Source organism: Rissa tridactyla, chromosome 4 (genome assembly GCF_028500815.1).
Source record: "Rissa tridactyla isolate bRisTri1 chromosome 4, bRisTri1.patW.cur.20221130, whole genome shotgun sequence".
Classification (NCBI taxonomy): domain Eukaryota; kingdom Metazoa; phylum Chordata; class Aves; order Charadriiformes; family Laridae; genus Rissa; species Rissa tridactyla.
In genome coordinates, this window is record NC_071469.1 from 72045318 (window position 1) to 72065479 (window position 20162).

Here is a 20162-nt window from a genome sequence, read left to right on the forward strand (position 1 = left end):
GGCTGAGCTGCCCGCCCCACTGAGGAGAGGTGGGTGTAGTGCAAGGATGAGCTGCCTCAAGGCAGCTCGGACCTGGGAGCAGTAGCAGGAGAAAGAGAATCTCATAATATGTCCGGAGTTGGAGTCCTGGGTCAGCCTGGCATCAAAACCATCTGGGTTTTCACAAAACCTGAGTGTTCCTGCTGCCTCTTTCCAGCAAGCCTCTGGGACAGAGATCACGGACAATGTGGTGGACGGCAAAGGACACTGTTAATACCTGCTACCAGGGGTGCTGCTCCAGGAAGACCAGCTCCTGAGGTCTTGGGAGCTCCTGAACAGAGCATGCAGTGGAAATCATCAGCATTCTCATCTGATCAGCTCCGGTATGTCTTTCTTCCAGGTCACATACAGCCTCCTAGGTCTCACTGACTTTTCCGTTTTCTCCAGTCACCACCTGATTTTTAGGAAGACAAACGTACTGTAACAAACAGTGCGGAGTCCTTCTTGTGTGAAGAACCAAGAATAGCCATGGAGCATAAATTTCCAGCTTGGAAATACCCTGTTGGAGATGGGCCATGTTCTGGAGCCGTTTCCTGTTTGTTTAGGACACAGCCCTAGTTCTCTTGGCATATTTGTTTTGCATATTGCCTTTGCAGGGTCAAGTCACTTTTAGCCTTCAAGAGCAGTTCTCCTGGTTCCTGGTCAGACGTTCCTTCCACCCGTGAGGACTTTGACCCTGTGCAGGGCTTGAGCACCTGCCTGGGAACAGCCCTGGCAAACCTGTGGTGGGTGGGAAATCCTGGAGCTGCTTTTGTGTCATGATGGGATCTGGCCCTTTGACCCATGCTGTCTGTGGTTTGGAGCAATAAAGCCAAGCCCCTGTCTAATGGTTGGCAGTGAGGAACCAAAGGTTAGGGGTACTGCATCAGCTCAGGCTTTCTGCATGCCTTGTGCTGTCACCAACATCCAGTCTGCACCAGACCTTGTTCGCCCTTTCTGCACAGCACAGCCAGCCTCAAAGTAGCAGGACATCCATCCTGATGGGAAACTGTCCTTAGAGTAGAGCAGGAACTGGAGCCAGGCAGCCCAGACGCCAGCCTCCACACCGAACAGTCTGGCATGAGCCACAGATCAAACCTGGAGCCGTGTTCGATGGCCCAGAGGTCACAGTCCCAGCCCCAACTGTGCACAGTGCCCCATGCGTGGTCTCTCTGCCCCCACTCAATAGCGGGTGCACAGACCTACGGCTGCTCATGTTTTTCCCTTGTCCATGTTTTAGATCAGCCTAAGAGCCGCCTTCTTTCATACTGCAGTTAAAGTTATATGGGGGAAACACCCCAACCCTCTTCCTAGTATCTTCTGCTTTTCTTCGGTGCTACACCACTCCTTTGGAGAGCCTTTGGGTCCTAAGGGTAACCTCAAGAAGCTTCCTTTAAGTCCTCCTAAGGAGGAATGGGGAAGGACTGTGATGAGCTACCCCAGCCACCATCTTTGCTGGAAGGATGTGATGTTCGTGATGGTCTTTCTTCATCCTCAGTCTCGGTCTGCTTGGTTTCATTTTCATACGTTTTCTTAGCACAGTCTGTGTTCCCTGGCTCCCAGTTGCTCAGTTTTTCTGCTCTTTGTTTCCTTGAAAGCTGGTCGTCCCTGACTCGCAGGGTTGCACACTCCATTGCTTAGGTGGTGTGATTCGTGTTCATGGGCTGGGATGGCTGGCGTCCTCTCCTGCCTGCCCTCATCCACATCACATTTTAACCTACGGTCCCAGACTCACGCTGAATAACTACTTGCTATTCCTAGAAAATAAAGCAAAACTAAATCAGTTTAATACAACAGAAATTGCCTAGACAATTTCTATCATAACTGAAGAAGCTAAAAGCAGCTGAAGCCAAGATGAGTCCGGAGAAGTCCTGAGATCTGTCACTGTCAGATCAATATGAAGTGTACGCTTTGCTGGGTAAAACACTGGCTGGGTGAATTGTGGTGAATGGAGTTTAAGAAAGGCAAGAAGGAGGAGCCAGGGAACTACAGACCAGTTAGTCTCACCTCTGTCCCTGGGAAGGTAATGGAGCGACTCATTCTGGATGTCGTCTCCAAACACGTTGAGGAACAGGAAGTCACTGGAAGTGGTCAACATGGATTTACCAAGGGTAAATCATGCTTGACCAATCTGATAGCTTTCTATGATGTTATAATGGGTTGGCTGGATGAGGGGAGAGCCGTAGATGTCATCTACCTTGACTTTAGCAAAGCTTTTGACAGTCTCCCATAACATCCTCATTAGGAAGCTGAGGAAGTATGGGCTAGATGAGGTGACGGTGAGGTGGATCGAGAACTGGCTGTGTGACAGAACTCAGAGGGTTGTGATCAGCGGCATAGAGTTTAGTTGGAGGCCTGTAACGAGTGGTGTCCCCCAGGGGTCAATACTCGGTCCAATTTTGTTCAGCATATTCATTAATGACTTGGATGATGGGACAGAGTGTATCCTCAGCAAGTTCGCTGATGATACCAAACTGGGAGGGGTGGCTAACACTCCAGAGGGCTGTGCTGCCATCCAACAGGACCTGGACAGGCTGGAGAGCTGGGCAGAGAAGAACCTAATGAGGTTCAACAAAAGCAAGTGCAAGGTCCTCCACCTGGGGAGGAAGAATGCTAAGCACCAGTACAGGTTAGGGGCGGACCTGCTGGGAAGTAGCTCTGAGGAGAAGGATCTGGGGGTCCTGGTAGACAGTAAATTATCCATGAGCCAACAATGTGCCCTTGTTGCCAAAAAGGCCAATGAAATCCTGGGCTGCATAGGGAAGAGTGTGGCCAGTAGGCCAGAGGTCATTCTCCTCTACTCTGCACTGGTGAGGCCACAACTGGAGTACTGTGTCCAGTTTTGGGCTCCCCAGTTCAAGAGGGACAGGGAACTACTGGAGCGAGTCCAGCGAAGGGCAACCAAGATGATTGAGGGACTGGAGCATCTCCCTTATGAGGAAAGGCTGAGAGAGCTGGGACTCTTTAGCCTGGAGAAGAGAAGGCTGAGGGGAGACCTTATTATGGCGTATAAGTATCTAAAGGGTGGGTTGAAGGAGGATGGTGCCAGACTCTTTTCATTGGTTCCCAGTGACAGGACGAGGGCCAACGGGCACAAGTTAGAACATAGGAAGTTCCGTTCAAATACACGGAAAAACTTCTTTGCAGTGAGGGTGACAGAGCACTGGAACAGGCTGCCCAGGGAGGTTGTGGAGTCCCCTTCTCTGGAGATTTTCAAGATTCGCCTGGATGCAGTCCTGAGTAATGTGCTCTAGGCAATCCTGCTTTAGCAGGGGAGTTGGACTAGATGAACTCTAGAGGTCCCTTCCAACTCTGAAGTTTCTGTGAGTTAAATCCAGTTGGTGGGTGGTCATGAGTGGTGTTCCGTGGGGCTCAGTAGTGGGGCCGGGTCTGTTTAATATCGTTATCAACGATCTGGAGGAGGGAATCGAGTGCACCCTCAGTAAGTTTGCGGAAGACGCCAAGTTGGGCGGGAGTGTTGATCTGCTGGAGGGTACGAAGGCTCTACAGAGGGATCGGTGGGCCGAGGCCAATGGTGTGAGGTTCAGCAAGGCCAAGTGCCGGGTCCTGCACTTGGGTCACACCAACCCCATGGACGCTACAGGCTGGGGGCAGAGTGGCTGGAGAGCTGCCTGGTGGAAAAGGACCTGGGGGTGTTGGTCAACAGCCAGCTGGATATGAGCCAGCAGTGTGCCCAGGTGGCCAAGTTGGCCAACAGCACCCTGGCCCTTATCAGCAATAGTGTGGCCAGCAGGACTGGGGCAGTGATGGTCCCCCTGTGCTCGGCACTGGTGAGGCCCCACCTCGAGTGCTGCATCCACTTTTGGGCCCCTCACTACAGGAGGGACATTGAGGTGCTGGAGCGTGTCCAGGGAACGGCAACGGAGCTGGTGAGGGGTCTGGAGCACAAGTCCTGTGAGGAGCGGCTGAGGGAGCTGGGGGTGTTCAGCCTGGAGAAAAGGAGGCTGAGGGGAGACCTTCTCGCTCTCTGCAACTCCCTGAAAGGAGGGTGCAGCCAGGGGGGGTCGGTCTCTTCTCCCAAGGAACAGGCGATGGGACAAGAGGAAACGGCCTCAAGTTGCACCAGGGGAGGTTTAGGATGGAGATTAGGAAAAAATTCTTCACCGAAAGGGTTGTCGAGCACTGGAACAGGCTGCCCAGGGAAGTGGTGGAGTCGCCATCCCTGGAGGCGTTTAAAAGCCGGGCAGACGTGGTGCTGAGGGACGTGGGGTAGTGGTGGGCTTGGCAGTGCTGGGTTGATGGTTGGACTGGATGATCCTAAAAGACCCTTACAACCAAAGTAATTCCATGATTCTATGAATACAATGCCTATGGTTTATCACTAGTTACAGCAGACATATCTGCTGGGCTACAGCGGCTCCTCTGACTTCGGTTTTTTCAATGCTACAAGACCTAAAAGAAGGAAGTGGCTGTAAGTAAGTGTAAATAAGTAAGAGTAAGCGGCTGGCACTGCCGTGCTGGAGGGGAGATGTGCAATGGGACGGGGAGGGTGGTATAGGAAGCGGGTTGGGAGCGGCTATGCCATTTTTCTGCCAGCTGCAGCCCAGGTTTGTCACGACTCGTTGGAGCTGATCACTGTGTCCCACTTTTGGTGGGAACTGCTGGTGGCTTAGAGCCATGGCACTTGAAGGCTTGCCGCGTCCCACAGATCCATGCTGGGGCTGCAACTGCCCTCCTGCTGCGGGATTTCCTTGGGCAGATGTCACCTCCAAATCCAGCTCACTGGGAGCAAAGGCGGGGGGGTCTTCAAGAGCATCCTGGAGGAGTCCCCTACCAGGTAGAACACCACCAGCCCGGTCTGCGCTGGAAAAGCAGCTGCAGTCCCCCGCCAAAGAGCTGTTTGCGCCCTTAAAATAACAAGGCCTGTGACAAGTCATGCCTTTAGCAAACAAAGCGCTTGCCCTCCCACTTTCTGTGCGTGCTGGAGCCCTTCTGCAGTGTTTTCCATGGCTGGCAGTAAACTCTTTGCAGAAGAAGCAGAACCAGTTTCTTCAGGGGAGATGTGAGCATGTGTGGGCAGTGCCATCCCTTCCAGCAGAGGAAGGCACCCTACCGCCTCAGGCAATGCCGGTTCCCAGAATAAAAGTTTCCCGTAAGGGAAACAGAGAAACAACAGTGTTTGGGGGAAGGGGCCAAACATCCCAACAAATGCAGCATATTCTGTTCTGGCTGGATCAAACAGGGTGTTTCAAGGTCTTGTTTTTTCTTTTCTTTTATTTTATTTCCCTGAAATGGGTTTTTTCTTCTATTGCAATCCAAGCAAAGGCTAAAGTTACAGGCTGGTATGGTTTCACCAAAGTTTTTTTAAAATGCATCACATGGAAACGTGGGGATTTTCAGTCTTTAGGAATAAAATCCTACTGGAACTGCTGGGATTTCCCACAGCACAGAGAAGCCAGGTTTCCACCAGCCCTAAGAAAACTCTGTGGGGGGAAAAAAAAAAAAGATTTCAGGGGCAGCCACACTGTCTCGGTCTTGTTCTTAACTTCATCTCTCAGTTGAGGGAGTTGGCAGGGGAAAATTTTTATGTATTCTGTTGTGATCGGAGATGAAAGAGAAAGTAAAGGTGCAGGACGTGACCGCTGTGTTGGTATGTCCGTTTCGGACCTGGCTTTGTGCTGGTGCCGGGAAGCCCCCCAGCCAGCCTGGTTGCTTGCAGAGCTGGGGTCTCGTACCCTTGCCCTCAGCGTCTGCGAGACCCCGCTGGCTGGGAGCCTGCCCTGTGCCCAAAGTCAGGGCTGGAGGGACAAGCAGGAGCCGAGGGAACACGGGGCTGCTCGGGGAGGCCGCCGCTCCCTCCTTTGGTGATGCTCCTAAGAGGCAGCCTGGCCCGAGCTCACCCATCTAGCTGATGAATTTGTGATCCTGATTAGCAAATGCCGCCTCTTTTGGCCTGAAGACCAGCGCTGCTGTTGTAAGATGGCTGCCAAAAAGGAAGGGACTAGCTGCTTTTGCGTTTGGGGTAAATAACGAGCTTAATCCGCAGCAGGGGGCTCCGGGTTGGAGGCAGGGAGAGTTTCACAAGGCTAAGGAGAGCGGTGCCTTGGCACGGGTTGTCTGGCCAAGAGACACATCGGTGGGAGAGGAGGGTGGAGCATCTGATGCCTGAAAGTCCCTACCGGAATAGTTTGCCAAGGAGGCTGGAGCTGCCCTGCCTGAGAAAAGCTGATGTAAGTGCGGCTGGGGAATTCCAGGAGCCGTCTAGATACAGAGCAGGCGATATTCCCTCCCCTGCCCTGCTTATCCCTCCTCCTCCTCCTGTCGTCAGGAGATGCGTGTGGGGGGAGCTGAATAACAGCTGAAACCCCATCTCAGGGCTTTATAATCCTGGAATGAGCTGCAGCAGCTGTGCTGCTCCAGAGGATGCAAGAAGCAGGCTGGAGTGGGAATTACTGCCTGTAATCCTTTTCTGCTTGCCCTTCCTGCTGCCCACCACGGGAACATGAAGGCTGTTTCTCTCCAGGTCCTGTTTGTGCTGAGGGTCTTGTGCCTGGTGACCCTGGCCGGAGGTGAGCCACAGCTCCGCTTGCCAGCCCGGGGAGCAGCCAGCTTCATGCCGGGGGTCGGGGGGGGGGGGAAGGTGGTGCTGGATCGGGCTACAGGCGGCAAGGGACCTCCGTGGGCTATGGGAGATCTCCTAGCAGGATCAGGCTGGGCTTGGGATGTGGCGGGGGGGAGTCCACGGCAGCAATCCTGGAAGTCTGAGCAGCCCCGTGATGGCTTTTCCCACTCCTGAGGGTAGGTGGGGAGGGCGTCGGAGAGACTTTGTGATGATCCGTGTTAGAAATGAATGCACTTTTCCCCTTTTTTCATGTCCTCTAGGGACATGCCATGGGGGCGGACCGCAGCCTGTCCAAGGATGGATGTCTGTCTGTCCGCACAGGCTCCCTGTCCGGAGGATGCCGGTGCTCCCATCGCCGGGAGGCAGTGCGGTTCTGTCACCTGTAGACCCAGTGCCTGTGCAGTGCGTGTGTGTATGTGCCGTGTGAGCGTGTGTACAGGTGGGAAACGCTCTCCTCTTCACCGGACAAAGGTCTCTGCGTGCCCCGGGGTGGTGCGGAGCAGGGCCGGGAGGAGGTGAGCACACCTCTCCCTGGGCTGGGCTGGGTTGTGGCACAGATCAGTCATTGCTGTCCAAGACAGCAATTAAGCAGGGTGGGTTGCCAGGCTGGCAGCCGCCGTCTCGGCAGTGCAGGCAAAGCTGGACTTTGCCCAGGGCAAAGGGATGATCTGTTCCCCCCCAGTGGCAAGGGAACAGGACAAAGAGCCTTTAAGATGAGAAGCTGTGGCTGCCCCATCCCTGGAGGTGTTCAAGGCCAGGCTGGACGGGGCTTGGAGCAACCTGGTCCCTGCTCAGGGCAGGGGGTGGCACTGGGTGGGCTTTAAGGTCCCTTCCAGCCCAAACCATTCTGTGATTCTATGATCTCTGCCCTGCTGCCACCAGATGGGAGGAGCAAGGGCAGCTAGAGATGGAGCTTTTTCCTCTCCTCACACCTCCAGACAGGTTCTCTAGGGCTGGCCCGAGTAAAGTGGGCAACAGGGACACCGGGCAGCTTACCCTACCCTGGGAGCCCTCTGCCTGCTTCAGCGCTGCCTGTCCCTGCTCTCCTGTGGCCAAGCATCCATCTCCTCTAAAGAGATGGAATCAGGCTGGCTCTGCAGAAAGGAAGGATGGTGGTGCCCCCTGGCCAGGGTCGCTTGAGGAACCGTGCTGAAAAGAGGTACCAATGGTCTCAGTGGTGGCACCTCCAAAGAGCTGTGGTCCCAGGTAGATGAACTCCCAGAGCCCAGGTGTCCCTGAGGTCCCTTTGGCAAAGATTCAGATGCAGCTCAGAGAAGGGGGGGGTCATGTGTCTCAGGAGGAGGGGGACAACCAGGGCTGGCTCCCTGCGACATCACTCTCTCCTTGGAAGGTGCTTTCCAAGCTCCTCCACCGTGTGAAAAACACATTGGGAGTTCAGCTAATTGAAAACCATTTATTTGTGGGGCCAATAATTGGAAGATCAGTTAATGGTTATCAGAAAGCCTCTGGGAGCAGCCCGTGCCCGCTCCCTGCCATGCATGTCCCCATCCACAGGGATGGATCTGGCCCTCTTGCTGCTGTGCCTGGTTTGTTGACCAGTGCTCCTGGAAGTAGAGGGCACCAGCTGTATGTCCTCTGGCTAATGAGAGTTAATTGGGAAGTCAGCTCCCCCCGAGGGAGTATTCTTGACCCTGGCGTGCCACAGAAGATGTTATTGTGTGAACGAAGGCTCTTGCTTTAACATTACGGAGACCTAGAGATTAAAATGTGCCTCTATAGAGGAGACACGGGAGTGTTTGCTTGGGATTTCTTTGCAACCGTGGTTTTCCCCACTAAATGAACCAAAAGAGCCGAGGGTGCTCCTGTAGCGATGTTCCTTCTTGCACCTGCTGGCTGGATCGTTCCCAACCGAACTGTATCAAATTCACCAAATTCATTTGGGAATCTGAGATAGCGTTTTGTAGAGACTCCGGCTCCTTTCTTCACAGCGGGCCTCAGATGAATCAGGGTTTGTTTTATAAGTCCTGCCCCCTGGGATGTCAGACAGGGATTGCCAGGCTGCGTTGCGCAACCCCCGCCCTTGCTTGGCAAGCGCCTGTGGCTGGAGGCTGGGGGTAGGTGCAGGAATGAAAGGTCCCCAGTGGCGCGACTGGCTTTGCCCCTTGAAGGGGTCAAGCAGGGGGTTATTCTTACTCTTTGCAAAATGAAAACCGTATTTTCTGGTGGAGACGGAAAAGAGATTTTTTTTTTTTTTTGGTGAGAAACCGGGCTGTGAGGCCGGGCTGCTGAGACATCTATGGGAGCAAGGTATCATTCACCGAAAGGTTCCTTCTCTGCACCCTTTCTCTGAGTCCACGTGGTGTTCAGAGACCACCTACCAGCAAACGAGAGGTGGGATGCTCTCCTGGAGGGGGGGGCTGCCCCAGGAGGAAGAAATATGACTCACCCAGATAAGGGGAGGACAAGCATCCTGCCCTGTGATCTGCACCACCTGCATGAAGAGCAGTTGCAGCAGGTCTTTGGGGGATGAAGAAATGTCTCTTCTGGGCACCGTGTTAAGAGCAGGCCTCCTGTGACCCAAAAGGGACAAAGGACCTCCAGCCAGTGCTTGCACATCCTATAAGGCAAGATGCAACGCTGTCCCAAGAGCACTGCAATTTTCCCAGGGCTTTTTTTTTTTGCCTTTTTCTGGGTGTTTTATCACCTCTTTGGGTGACAAAAACCGATCGTGGCCCTGACAGGGTTCGTCTTCATCTCATTTTAGCGGGGATTAGAAACTTTCATGGCAAGCTTTGGACTCCTCCTCCCCACAGAAGGGGAAAAAGAAACAGCGCCAGTTTTTATAGTACCTAATAAAAAACCCGACCTCTAATACATTGAAAACTTTATTTCAGGGCAACCCAAAGCACCTCTGAAGTGTTCAAAAGAGTGCGGCGATTTTACCTCTGAGATAGCGGAGAAGCGGATCAGGAGCTACCACTGGACGGAGCCCCGCTGCCGCAAACAAGCCATCATGTAAGCGCTGCCCACCGCGGCCCCCGCCGTACCCCCGCCAAGGCTGAGCCAGCGCTGGCCTGTCAGCAAACGCCCTTGCTGCAGAGCAAGGAGCAATCCGGAAAGAGAGTGAACCCTGGCGTTTATTTGAAGGGTGGGTGTGGGGGGGTGGGTTTTGTTTTTTTTTCCCTTATTTAAAGGACAGCAGCCTCCGGGGAGGCCAGGGGCTTGCGCGCGGAGTGAGACAGGGATAGCTGGATGGGGAAGGGGACAGACGGACGGACGGACGGACGGACGGACTCATGGTCAGAACAGGGCAGGGGAAGCCCGCAGGGCAAGAGCTCACGTGTTTCTGTGAAAGCAGGTATCTTCTCTGGAGACAGAGTCAGGCTTGTGAGCTCGTCTGCAGATGAGAAGAGCTACATATTTTTTTTTCCCCAGGATAATTGTTGTTTTCGACTTTCCCTGAAGACGAGGCACCATCGAGACCCCTTTAACACAGCCCAGGAGGTTGCTCCGAAGCGAACCTCCTGGGTTGACCTTGGAAAGTCTCGTTTCACTCAGTAAATCAGTGGGGTTTGTCCTCATGTATGCTTGCCCCTGGTGCGGAGCTTCCCGCTCTGAGCGCTAAAGAAAACACTCCGTCCAAATATCAAACATCAGACATCAGCTGCTAAAAGAGAAAAACTCGTCAGGGGGAAACCCGTCACCCGTGAGTCATGTCCGGGTGCTCCTCATTCAATCAGATCTCAGAGGCACCTGTCCTTCCTGAAATAAATAATCCATCCAACCCAGGGGCGTTTACCACGAGTTAGTGCTGCTGTCTGCGCGCCTTCCCTATCACGCTGATCATCTAAAACAGTGTTTTCTTTATCCGGTAAATGGTGCCTTTTTATTTTCAGATTTACTACTCTGAAGTCCATTGAGATTTGTGCGAATCCAAACACGACGTGGGTGAAAAAGATTGTAGAGAAACTGGACCAGAAAAAGGCTGCAGCCTCCCCGCTTCCACGTGATGCCACCTCGGCAGTGGCACCAGAAGAGCCCCATGGTTTTCAGAAACACGTTGGTCTTACAGTAACGGCTCCATCTCAAACCACTGCTCCATCTGGTTTCTTCCAAGGGGCTGGCGCAACAGTTTTGGAGAGAATGCGTGTTCCTGCTGCCAGGACAGAGGTGTCCAGCAAATCCCCACCAGCCACGCGGGACACCCCCCGGCTCCCTGGAGGATCATCCCCTGCGATAGGGGAAGTTGTTGCCCGCTCTGAAGTCACTCCAGCAGCAAAAAGAGATTCCTTAAAATCTCCTGCACCTGCAATAATTTTTGCTGCAGGCATGGCCTCCAGCCAGCCCACGCCATATCCCACGCTTCTTGTGCGTGGCTTTGACAACGCTGTAGGATCTACAGGAGGACCTGTAGGCCATACTGCAAATACTGCGCCTGACGTTCGAGATATGACTTCTCCTAGTTCAAATTCAGACCCCATGGCCATTATTAAAGGATCAGACCACCCTGTACTTTCTAGTTCAGATCTCCCCTCCATTCTGGACAGCATGGAGATCACCACAGTCCCAGCCACACTGGTTCCACCAGAGACTACTTCAGTTTCTACTCTAAACTCCACAACTGCCATAGACCAAGGTCCTTCTGTCCATGCCGATAAGGTTGTCAGTTCCTTTGTAGATGCTTCTGGTACTAGAACACTTGATTATTCATCGCCTGTGGGAAAGCAAGAGCCTTCAGATACGTTAGTTTTCACTAATCAAGCACTCCTAGGCCAAGCCAGAGCGCAGATGACTACAGAAAGACCAAACGATCTGGCCCTTCCCAGCTTCTTGTCAAGATCTCAAATGCATTTTGTCATCCCAGCTTGTGTGGTAGGTGGTCTCATGGCTTGCAGTGTTGCTTTTGTATGGCTTTATCTAAAATTTGGAGTCAAAACAGAAGAAACGTCAAGAGAAATGGTACAGGGCTTGCTCTATCAGAAGGAGAGACATCAAAACGATGTCTGTCCAATGGAAGTAATCTGAATACTTTACGGCATGGACGTTTTTGGCCTAAACTAGATGTGTGATGTTGCAGGAAAGCTAAGTTTATGCTGAACTGGTGACCAATAGGAAGCAAGGCAGGGAATAAGGATACCAGAGAAAACTGATTTTTTTGCAGAGCAGAATGTCCAAAAATCTATCTAATTTGTCATTGACCAATCACTTTATTCTGGAAATAAATGAGACACTTTTTCTCATCTGGCCCTGTTACGTACAAAGGCTGTTGCTGTTCCAGAGCTGCTTGGTGGCCCTTTGCCAGGCGGTGGCCAGAAGTGAATTTCCAAACTGCTGTTGGGAATTTTTCTGCGTTTGACCATGGCCCGGCCGAGAAGCCACCCACTCACCCAGGCTACTGGACTCAGGCTCAGCTACCTTGAGCAACCCTAACACCAAGACCACGCAATTTGCACTTAACGAACTCTCTGCTGCTGCTTTCTTTGCACTTCAGGCGGCTGCTCTGTCAGGCCAAGACCGATGCTGGTGGTCAGCTGGGTGCTGGCTCTCCTTGGGCCGATCAAATACCCCGTTTACTCGTGCTGGAGACACAAGGGGTCGTCTCACTTTTCAGACAGAGGCGACGAAAATCGCATCTGATAAGGGAACTGAAAGTCAGCGCTACAGATTTCGGGTTCAGAGGAGCTGGCAACCCACAATCTACCTCCTTGAAATCAGGCCGCCTTTCTCTCCAACAGCTATGGGCGTTTCTTCTTGCAGCTTTGCTCTGAGACCTGGTTCTTGGCAAATCAACTGCAATAAATCCCTTCCGCCAGCTGCTGCGCCCTGTGTCCAGCTGCCTCCAACACCAGGGCAGGATACTGTCCGTCAGCCTTTGTACATGGGACAAAGCAAGAAGTCACCCAGTAATTTTGCCTGTCCTGTGATAACCCCATTGGAGGGGCTTTGCTGTTCCTTGCAAGCATGAACCCCAGGAAATACTCTCTTGGAGGAGCTAAACGCAATTCTGGATTTAGTCACATAGGAATTACTCCACCACAGTGGATGTACCACCCTCCTGGTCCCCATTCTGTCTAGAAATAAGCATATTTACTGATCCACAGAAAAGCACAAACTGCCCGTTCCCGGTCCTACACTTCAGCCGCGTTTTAGTTTTTCTTTTTTTGGATAGGGCTGATCACCGAGCTGCTAAAGCGCCGTAACAGTACCAGGCTTTTTTTTTTTCTTTTTTTAACCCAAACTGGGTTTGATTTTCACACGCATAGCCATTGATGTGTGTAAGCCTTATCTTTTTATCTGTGGTCAGTTCCTGCAAGTTGTTATTAAACGTTGACTCCAGTGTGAATTCTGCTGGAGAGTGCAAAGGTCTTCACGATTTGATGCTTTGTAAGTAGAGATACAAATCAAGGCTCAGATCCTCCTCTAACCAACCCCAGTGGATTAGATCCCAAAGTGTAAATACGCACGTAGGAAATGGAAGGCAAACCCACATAATAAGCAAGATAATCAAAGCAAAAATGATGGGCCAGATGTAAGTCAGGGCTAGAGGAAGGCGACCTATTAGATCCACCAGATCACACCTTCAGGGCATCTGTCCAGCCCTGGAGGTGGAGAGGATGGACTGCAAGGGCGTTTGCTCTCTGCCGTCATTTGATTGCTTGTTTCTGCAGTTGGTTGACTTGAGAGAGGGGAGCCAGGGGTTCACCTCGGGCTTTGCAAGCGCAGAATGCAATCAGATTAATTGTAATTAGGAATTGGGGGTGAAACCCCTCCTTGTACAGCCCAGCCGTGTGACGCTGGCTGGGGTTGATTTACCTGGAGGGTAAATCGGGGCTGTCAGCGCTGGCTCCCCGTCCACCTCGCAGTTTGTGAGGCTGTGTACCATGGCATTATTTTTATATGAAACGCTAGAAAGTTTATTTTTGTAGTGAAGTTTTGTAGCCATTTGAATGTATGTAGTGTCCTGTCCTTGCTACTGGAGCATTGCAGAGTCGAGACCTTTCTGGGAACATTGGAAAACACTGTGCCTTGTCTATTTTCTTGCGGGTCTTGGATGGCTTGTGCGTGTCCACAGGAGCTGGGTCACTCTCCAGGCACTGCAGCAAACGGAGTGGACACTTGTCTGGTTGGGGCTGAAGTCCTCGGCTTGGAGCCATGCTGGGGAGATGAATGCGCACCGGGCAGAGCTGATCACTTCGAGTCCCGCCACGGTATTTGTGAGGACGCCGGTTTCAGCTCCACGGCCGGCTCCCACCATCTTCCGGCTGCCATGCTGGCACTCGTCAGGAGGAGCTGCTCCTCCAGCCTGGATCCATCCTTGTGCTCCCTGCTTGTTCCCAGGCTGTCAGCTGGCCTGGCGCTGGCTCCCCCCATGGCGGGCAGGTAAAACCCGGGGCAGGGGGGGTGATGGGGCTGCTGCTCCTCCTTTTCCCTGTGTGATGGGCAGTCTGGGAGGCCACAAGGCGAATAATGGTGCAGAAGAATGGAGCCTGTGGGTGTCACCAGTTCCTGGGGCTTAAAAATGTCATTTGCTGTAGAGCGAGGTGTCTGTTACAAGCTCCGATTCGTTTGTATAGCAAGATGTAGGTTATGTACCTTTTTTTAGAAATAAAAGTAATAAAGTCCTTACGTTGAAAACACTTGTCCTCAGGGAGATTCAGCCCGGGGGCTGGGTGACGAGGCCTGGTCCCTGCAGAGGTGTGGAGATGAGCGTGTGTGATGAAGCGCTGTGGGGGAATCCCAGCGTCACCAAGGAACAGCAAAGCCGGTGCAGCTGCAGCAGCCAAGGCTATTGTTCCACGTCTTCACTGTTTATGGGCTTCGGTCCTGCCAAAATAAAATTTGTAATGAATACATTTTCTCACAGGGAGTCGCATTTCCCTTCCTGCTAAGGCAATACTAAAAAAAAAACCAGCCAGGTTTTTTGCTTTGTTTAAGCAAAGCTATGGCCAAACAGCAGCCCACGGAACGCAAACATCCCACTCCAAGTCTGTTCCGTAAGGGTGCAAGAGGCCAAGGGCTGAGCTAGAACCTCTCCCACCCCAGCCAGGACTTGAGCTGCCCTCGCGTGCTCCTCTCGAGTGTTGGGGAGGAGGTGTGGGAAAGGCAATGCAACACACAAGAGTCAGTGCCCAGGGATTTGCCTGGCCTGGGGAGCTGGAAGGAGCAAGAGGGTCAGGGACGAGCGTCTCTCCTGCATCCCGGGAGCCCTCATCCCAGACATGCCCTGGACACATGCTCCAGTCTGCTGGGAGGATGGCAAAGTCTGTGAAATCTTCCCCCGGATGAATCACCAGGCTAGAAAGGTCATTTGCGGGGGGGATAAGATGCTCTGCAGAAAGGAGAACTTTTTTTTCTTCTCTTGTCTTTTTTCCTCTCCATTACAGGGAGAGGGTGGGCGAGGGAGGGGGAGGCTGTGTAAAGAGGTCAGCCCCCGGCAGTGATGAATCATTTCCAGATGCGGAGCGAGGCGTGGGGCCGTTCGGGGGCTGCGGCCCCGGAGCACCGAGGGAGGGTTTGAGTGCCGGGTCCCTCGGCCAGCTGGTGGCACACGCTCGCCGGCTTTGCTGCCGCTCCCCGGCTTCTCTATGTCTGACAGTGAAGGGAAAGACCTTGTGCAAAGGATGTCCAGCCGTGCGCCTTCCCATGCTCCTCCTGGAGGTCCATGGGCTGCCTCGGGTGTAGAATTTGGCCCAGGAGATAACTAGTGCCAAGTCTGTCATGCTTAGGTGGGACAAGGCTGGCCTTCTGCACCTAGTGTGCAAGACGTGCTTCTGCCTTGAGGCTCCCCTCAACCCGCAGGAGACAGGGGGCCCATGGTCATGGTGGGCCCCTTGTGGTCCCTTGCTGACCCACATCTTTGGTTTCCAGCTCCACGTCAGCGCAAACCCCCTCCAGCGCAAAACCCCCCTCCAACTTCGTTAGCCAGCTGTTTTGATTGACCTTAGGAGAATGAGGAGTCAGTGGGACTCCACACGCTCCTTCACATCCCCCCCAGGATCCATCAGATGGCACGGTGCCAGGCCTTGCGGGCACTAATTGGCCCTAATCAGCCTGACCAACCTCACTTGTGGATGGACTCACCTTGCACACACCCCCTCCGCCCCAGGCCCAAAAGCCACAGTTAAGCTCAGGCTTGAGGCTCTAGTCCCTGCTCTGGACATGTTGTAAGCGTGCTGGTCTTATGTCCTGGCCCTGTCTCTTGGATAGACCTTGGACTTATACTGTAGGTATCTTATCTCCTGTCTGGATGGACCCTTTGATTCTGTAGCCCTGTCTCTGTCCCCATCTCCTCCTGCTGCTGAATGGATGCCCCCTAACCCTCCCAAATGGATCCTGGATCTGGTTCCTCCTTTGGTGTGTCTGGGAGTGTTGATGGACCCATTTAGCAGCCCCCCATGCTCAGACCCTGTGGGACCTCACCTCACTGGTGAGGACGCTGTCTGTGCTGGGGTCACCCTTGGCTCCCGGCTTGTCCCCTCTCACTGCTCCCTGCAGTCTAGACCTAGCAGCGAGATGCCTCTGCCATTGTCTTCTCCAAGCCCTGACCCCCCTCCAGGGTGATGTGTGAGGGGCCGAGTTATTGCTGTGATGCAGAGACCCTGCAGTCGCCATCCTCTCTGGTTCGAAACTTGGATTGGGACTTATGAAATGTTTGTCCCTGCTCTGCGTGGTGGTTTTCCTATGAAATATTGCGTAAGAGCAATTGTGCTTAGGGCAGCCTCTGGTCAAGCTTACGCACCACCACATTCATAACGCTGGCTTAGCAGAATGCAGGATGTCCCCTTAGCTCTCTGGTTGCACAGCCGTGGTTCTGCCCGGTGGCTCTGGTTCTTCCATGCTTTGCGTTTGCGCACTCTCCAGTTTTACGAGGGTTGTGTTCCTGTTCACATCACTGCAAGGGCTTCTGGTAGCTGAAGTCCCCCTTGGGTAAACACAGAGACTGTCAGGACCCTCCAGGGTCATACCTCTTCTGTGACCACCGTGGGTGACGGAGGAAGCTTCATTTCTGAATCACAGACTGGCAGGGGTTGGAAGGGACCTCTGGAGATCATCCCGTCCAACCCCCTACCAGAGCAGGGTCACCCACAGCAGGTGGCACAGGAACGCGTCCAGGTGGGTTTGGAATGTCTCCAGCACCCTTGAATTCTGCCAAGTGAGCTACAATGCCACAAAGTAAATAATTTAAAAAAAAAAATTACAGAAAGAAGTGAGATGAGCTCTGCAAGGAGGGATGTGATGTCAGCTTGCCAACTCAGACCATAGTCGACACAAATACTTTTTTATTACAATATCTAGGGACCTAAATGTCGCTTTCTCATCACATTCTTTCAATTGAATTTATTTTTCTGATTGCTGGGTTTTATCCTGATCAAAAACTAAGGAACAAGTAAATTCATAACTTGTTCTACTGCCTCCTTGGAGTTATCCGGACTAATTCTGTTCAGAATTAAATCACTAAAAATTGGTCTGAAATTGCATCCATGTCATATTCTTTTTCTGTTACCACAGCTTTGCTTTAAAAGCTGAGCTGAAGCAGCTCTCCACTGCCGCCTTTAACTCTAGGGCCTGAGAAAAAGGTCAGGGTTGAAAAAAGGAGGCTGGAGTCCTCAAAAAGCATCATTTCCCCTGACTGCTACCCAGCACAGAAGCCTCTCCAGTTCAGCATCTCCCTTGGGAGCAGCAGCTCCTCCTGACACCCCACACCCACCTCTCGCTTCACCTTGAGGCAGTTGATCAAGTCACTGGAGAAAAATGGAAGAATGGCTCCTTTTTAGTGCATTTGAGGAAACTGCCACCGCGTACTGGTTTTTTTCTCTTCCTTAGCGAAGTGGAGCCTTCCAGTTCCTGGTCCAGGCACATCCACCCCTGCCTCTCTGCTTGGCCAGCGTGGTGAGGGCTCACTGCCTGGCCGCGGTGAGTTTCTGCTCTGTCCCCTGTGCCGGTGAGCGAGGTTGCCCAGTGAGTCAGCGCAGACAATCCTCTGGGGAAGGGTTCCTGGACACATCCTTCCTGCAGCCTCCGAGTGTCATGGCACTGGGCAGGACTTACCGCACTGGATGTGGCTTGGATCTCCAGCTTCTAGTACTTGGTGGTCCCCAGTGTCCAGCCGTAGGAAGCAGGCTTTGGAAGAGATTCTTGTTTTTCCTCTTTTTAAAGTGTCTTTCCAGGCTGTAGGACCCGGCACAGTCGTACCTGGAGTCGGAGGGTGAGCTCTGGCTCTGGGAAGGAACAAGGGCATCACCTTTGGTTTGTTTGATTGTATCCTGAGTCAACCAGAGCGTCAACGTGGAGCCGGGGAGACCCTTGTGCGAGAATCCCAAAGAAACGTGGAGGGGCTTTACTCTCAGAAACATGAGGTTTTAAAGAAGAAAAAATAGGATGTTTCAAATTGCAAACAGATAAGACTCAAAGTGACTGGGTAGAACAGAAGGTAGTAGGGAAAAGCTTTTTCCTAACCCTCCCAGTGCCTCCTTGGGGACAGGTTTCAGACACTCACAGAATCACAGACTGGCAGGGGTTGGAAGGGACCTCTGGAGATCATCCCGTCCAACCCCCTGCCAGAGCAGGGTCACCCACAGCAGGTGGCACAGGAACGCGTCCAGGCGGGTTTGGAATGTCTCCAGAGACGGAGACTCCACCACCTCTCTGGGCAGCCTATGACAGGGCTCTGCCACCCTCAAAGCAAAGAAGTTCCTCCTTATGTTTAGGTGGAACTTCCTATGGTCAAGTTTGTGCCCGTTACCCCTTGTCCTGTCGCTGGGCACCACTGAGAAGAGCCTGGCCCCATACTCCTGACACCCACCCTTTAAGTGTTTATAAGCGTTGATAAGATCCCCCCTCAGCCATCTTTTTCCCAGACTGAAGAGACCCAAATCCTTCAGCCTTTCTTCATCAGAGAGGTGTTCGAGTCCCCTCAGCATCTTGGTAGCCCTTTGCTGTCCCCTCTCCAGCAGTTCCCTGTCCTTCTTGAACCGAGGAGCCCAGAACTGGACCCAGCACTCCAGGTGCGGCCTCCCCAGGGCAGAGCAGAGGGGGAGGATGACCTCCCTCCACCTGCTGGCCACACACTTCTTGATGCCCCCCAGGATGCCATCGGCCTTCTTGGCCACAAGGGCACGTTGCTGGCTCATGGTCATCCTGTTGGCCACCAGGACTCCCAGGTCTCTTTCCATAGAGCTTTCCACTCGGTGACGCTCAGCCACCTCTCTCCTGCCATTGGCAGCCCAGCTGCTTTTGCAGAGCTTTTCTTTCCTGAGCAGCAGGATGGCCATGGGGCTGGGGGTGCTCAGTCACCTGCTGAGACCCCATTTCCAAGAGTGGGGCTTGTTCTGCTCAGCTCTTTCCTCCCCACACTGGCACCCTTGCTGCCAAAGGCTGCGCCCGAGGTGTCCCCAAAGTGTCTCTCCTCTTGCAGAATCAAGAGGAGCCTGTTTATTTTTCATGTAAACAAGCAAATTCTCCAGAGCACATTCAAATGAGAAGGGAACTTGGGTCAGCTGTGGGGCTTTCCAGCACTCGCCAGTTAATGACCGCTCATCAGTCTTTCCCTTCCCAAAAAGTAAAAGAATAAACATCAAAGGGTCTCCGGGGAGCTATGAATCGTCTGGCTGCAACAGCAATGTCTTGAAAACATGAAAAAGGGGAAGCAGAGCATCTCAGGCCAGATCTTCTGCCAGATATTGTACAGCCACCAGCGCCACGTGCTGCCCACCCAAAGCATCCCCCATAGCTGAGGTGTGGATGGGTGAAGCTCCAGGCTGTGGGGAGACGTGCCATGGGCTTGCAGCGAGGCCATGCCAATCCGTCCCCAAAATCCTTCTGTGTCGATCAGGGCCCAAACCTTGGATGGTGGCTTTGTCCCTGGTGTGGTTAGGGCAGCCTTGGTCCATGGCTGCAGGGAACCCTGCGGTTCCCCCAGCTTGAGGACATCTACCATAGGTATGACACCATCATGCCACCTGCGTTTGGTGGCCCTGCTCCTGGACACGTCACAGGTAAGACGAAAATGCACCAGGAGCAGAAATATGGCCCATGTCCCCAGCTCGGCATTACTGGTTTGGCTGCAGCTCATGGAGTGTTGTGATCTCCGAAAGGCTGCCTGCTGGGATGGGCTCCATGGGATGGGAGGCTACTCTGGTGCCAGCAGCCGTGGCCCAGGTTTGGGGAGAGGCTCCTGGAGAGGCATCTGACTCTGCAAGAAGAGAGCCTGGGGCAAAGCAGAGGTGGGGAGATGGCCGAGAAGGGGAAGGGCGCACCCGCAGAGCTGTGGGAGAAAGGAAAGATGCTTTTGGGGATCAGCAGGAGGGCACAAAGAGTTTATTACAGCCCGGGGAGACACTGAGCTGCTGGGCTGAACACACGCGGGAAGGAATGGCACTGTCCTTAAGGGCTGTGGGACCTGTTTATTTTTAGTCCTCTGGCAGCTACACAGCATGGGTCGCCTCATGCCAGCCCCTCCTGGGCCAAGTCATGCTCTTGAGACGTAATGTCTCCATCATTCCACAGGAGCTGAACCAAAGCACAGAAACTACGAGGGTCTGAGTATATATTTTAATAATTTCTACTAGGTTGGGAAGAGCCTTGGCATACCCCGCCTGGG

At 53.1% G+C, this 20162-nt stretch overlaps 1 protein-coding gene across 1 annotated transcript; it reads left to right on the plus strand.

The window, feature by feature from the left end:
• Window positions 1-6336: 6336 nt before the first annotated feature.
• LOC128909570 (mucin-2-like) lies at window positions 6337-14197 on the plus strand. Its single transcript, XM_054201404.1, has 3 exons — window positions 6337-6548; window positions 9457-9577; window positions 10459-14197. The coding sequence occupies exons 1-3, from the start codon at window positions 6482-6484 to the stop codon at window positions 11585-11587; spliced, it is 1317 nt and encodes a 438-aa protein (XP_054057379.1). The 5' UTR covers window positions 6337-6481; the 3' UTR covers window positions 11588-14197.
• Window positions 14198-20162: the final 5965 nt, after the last annotated feature.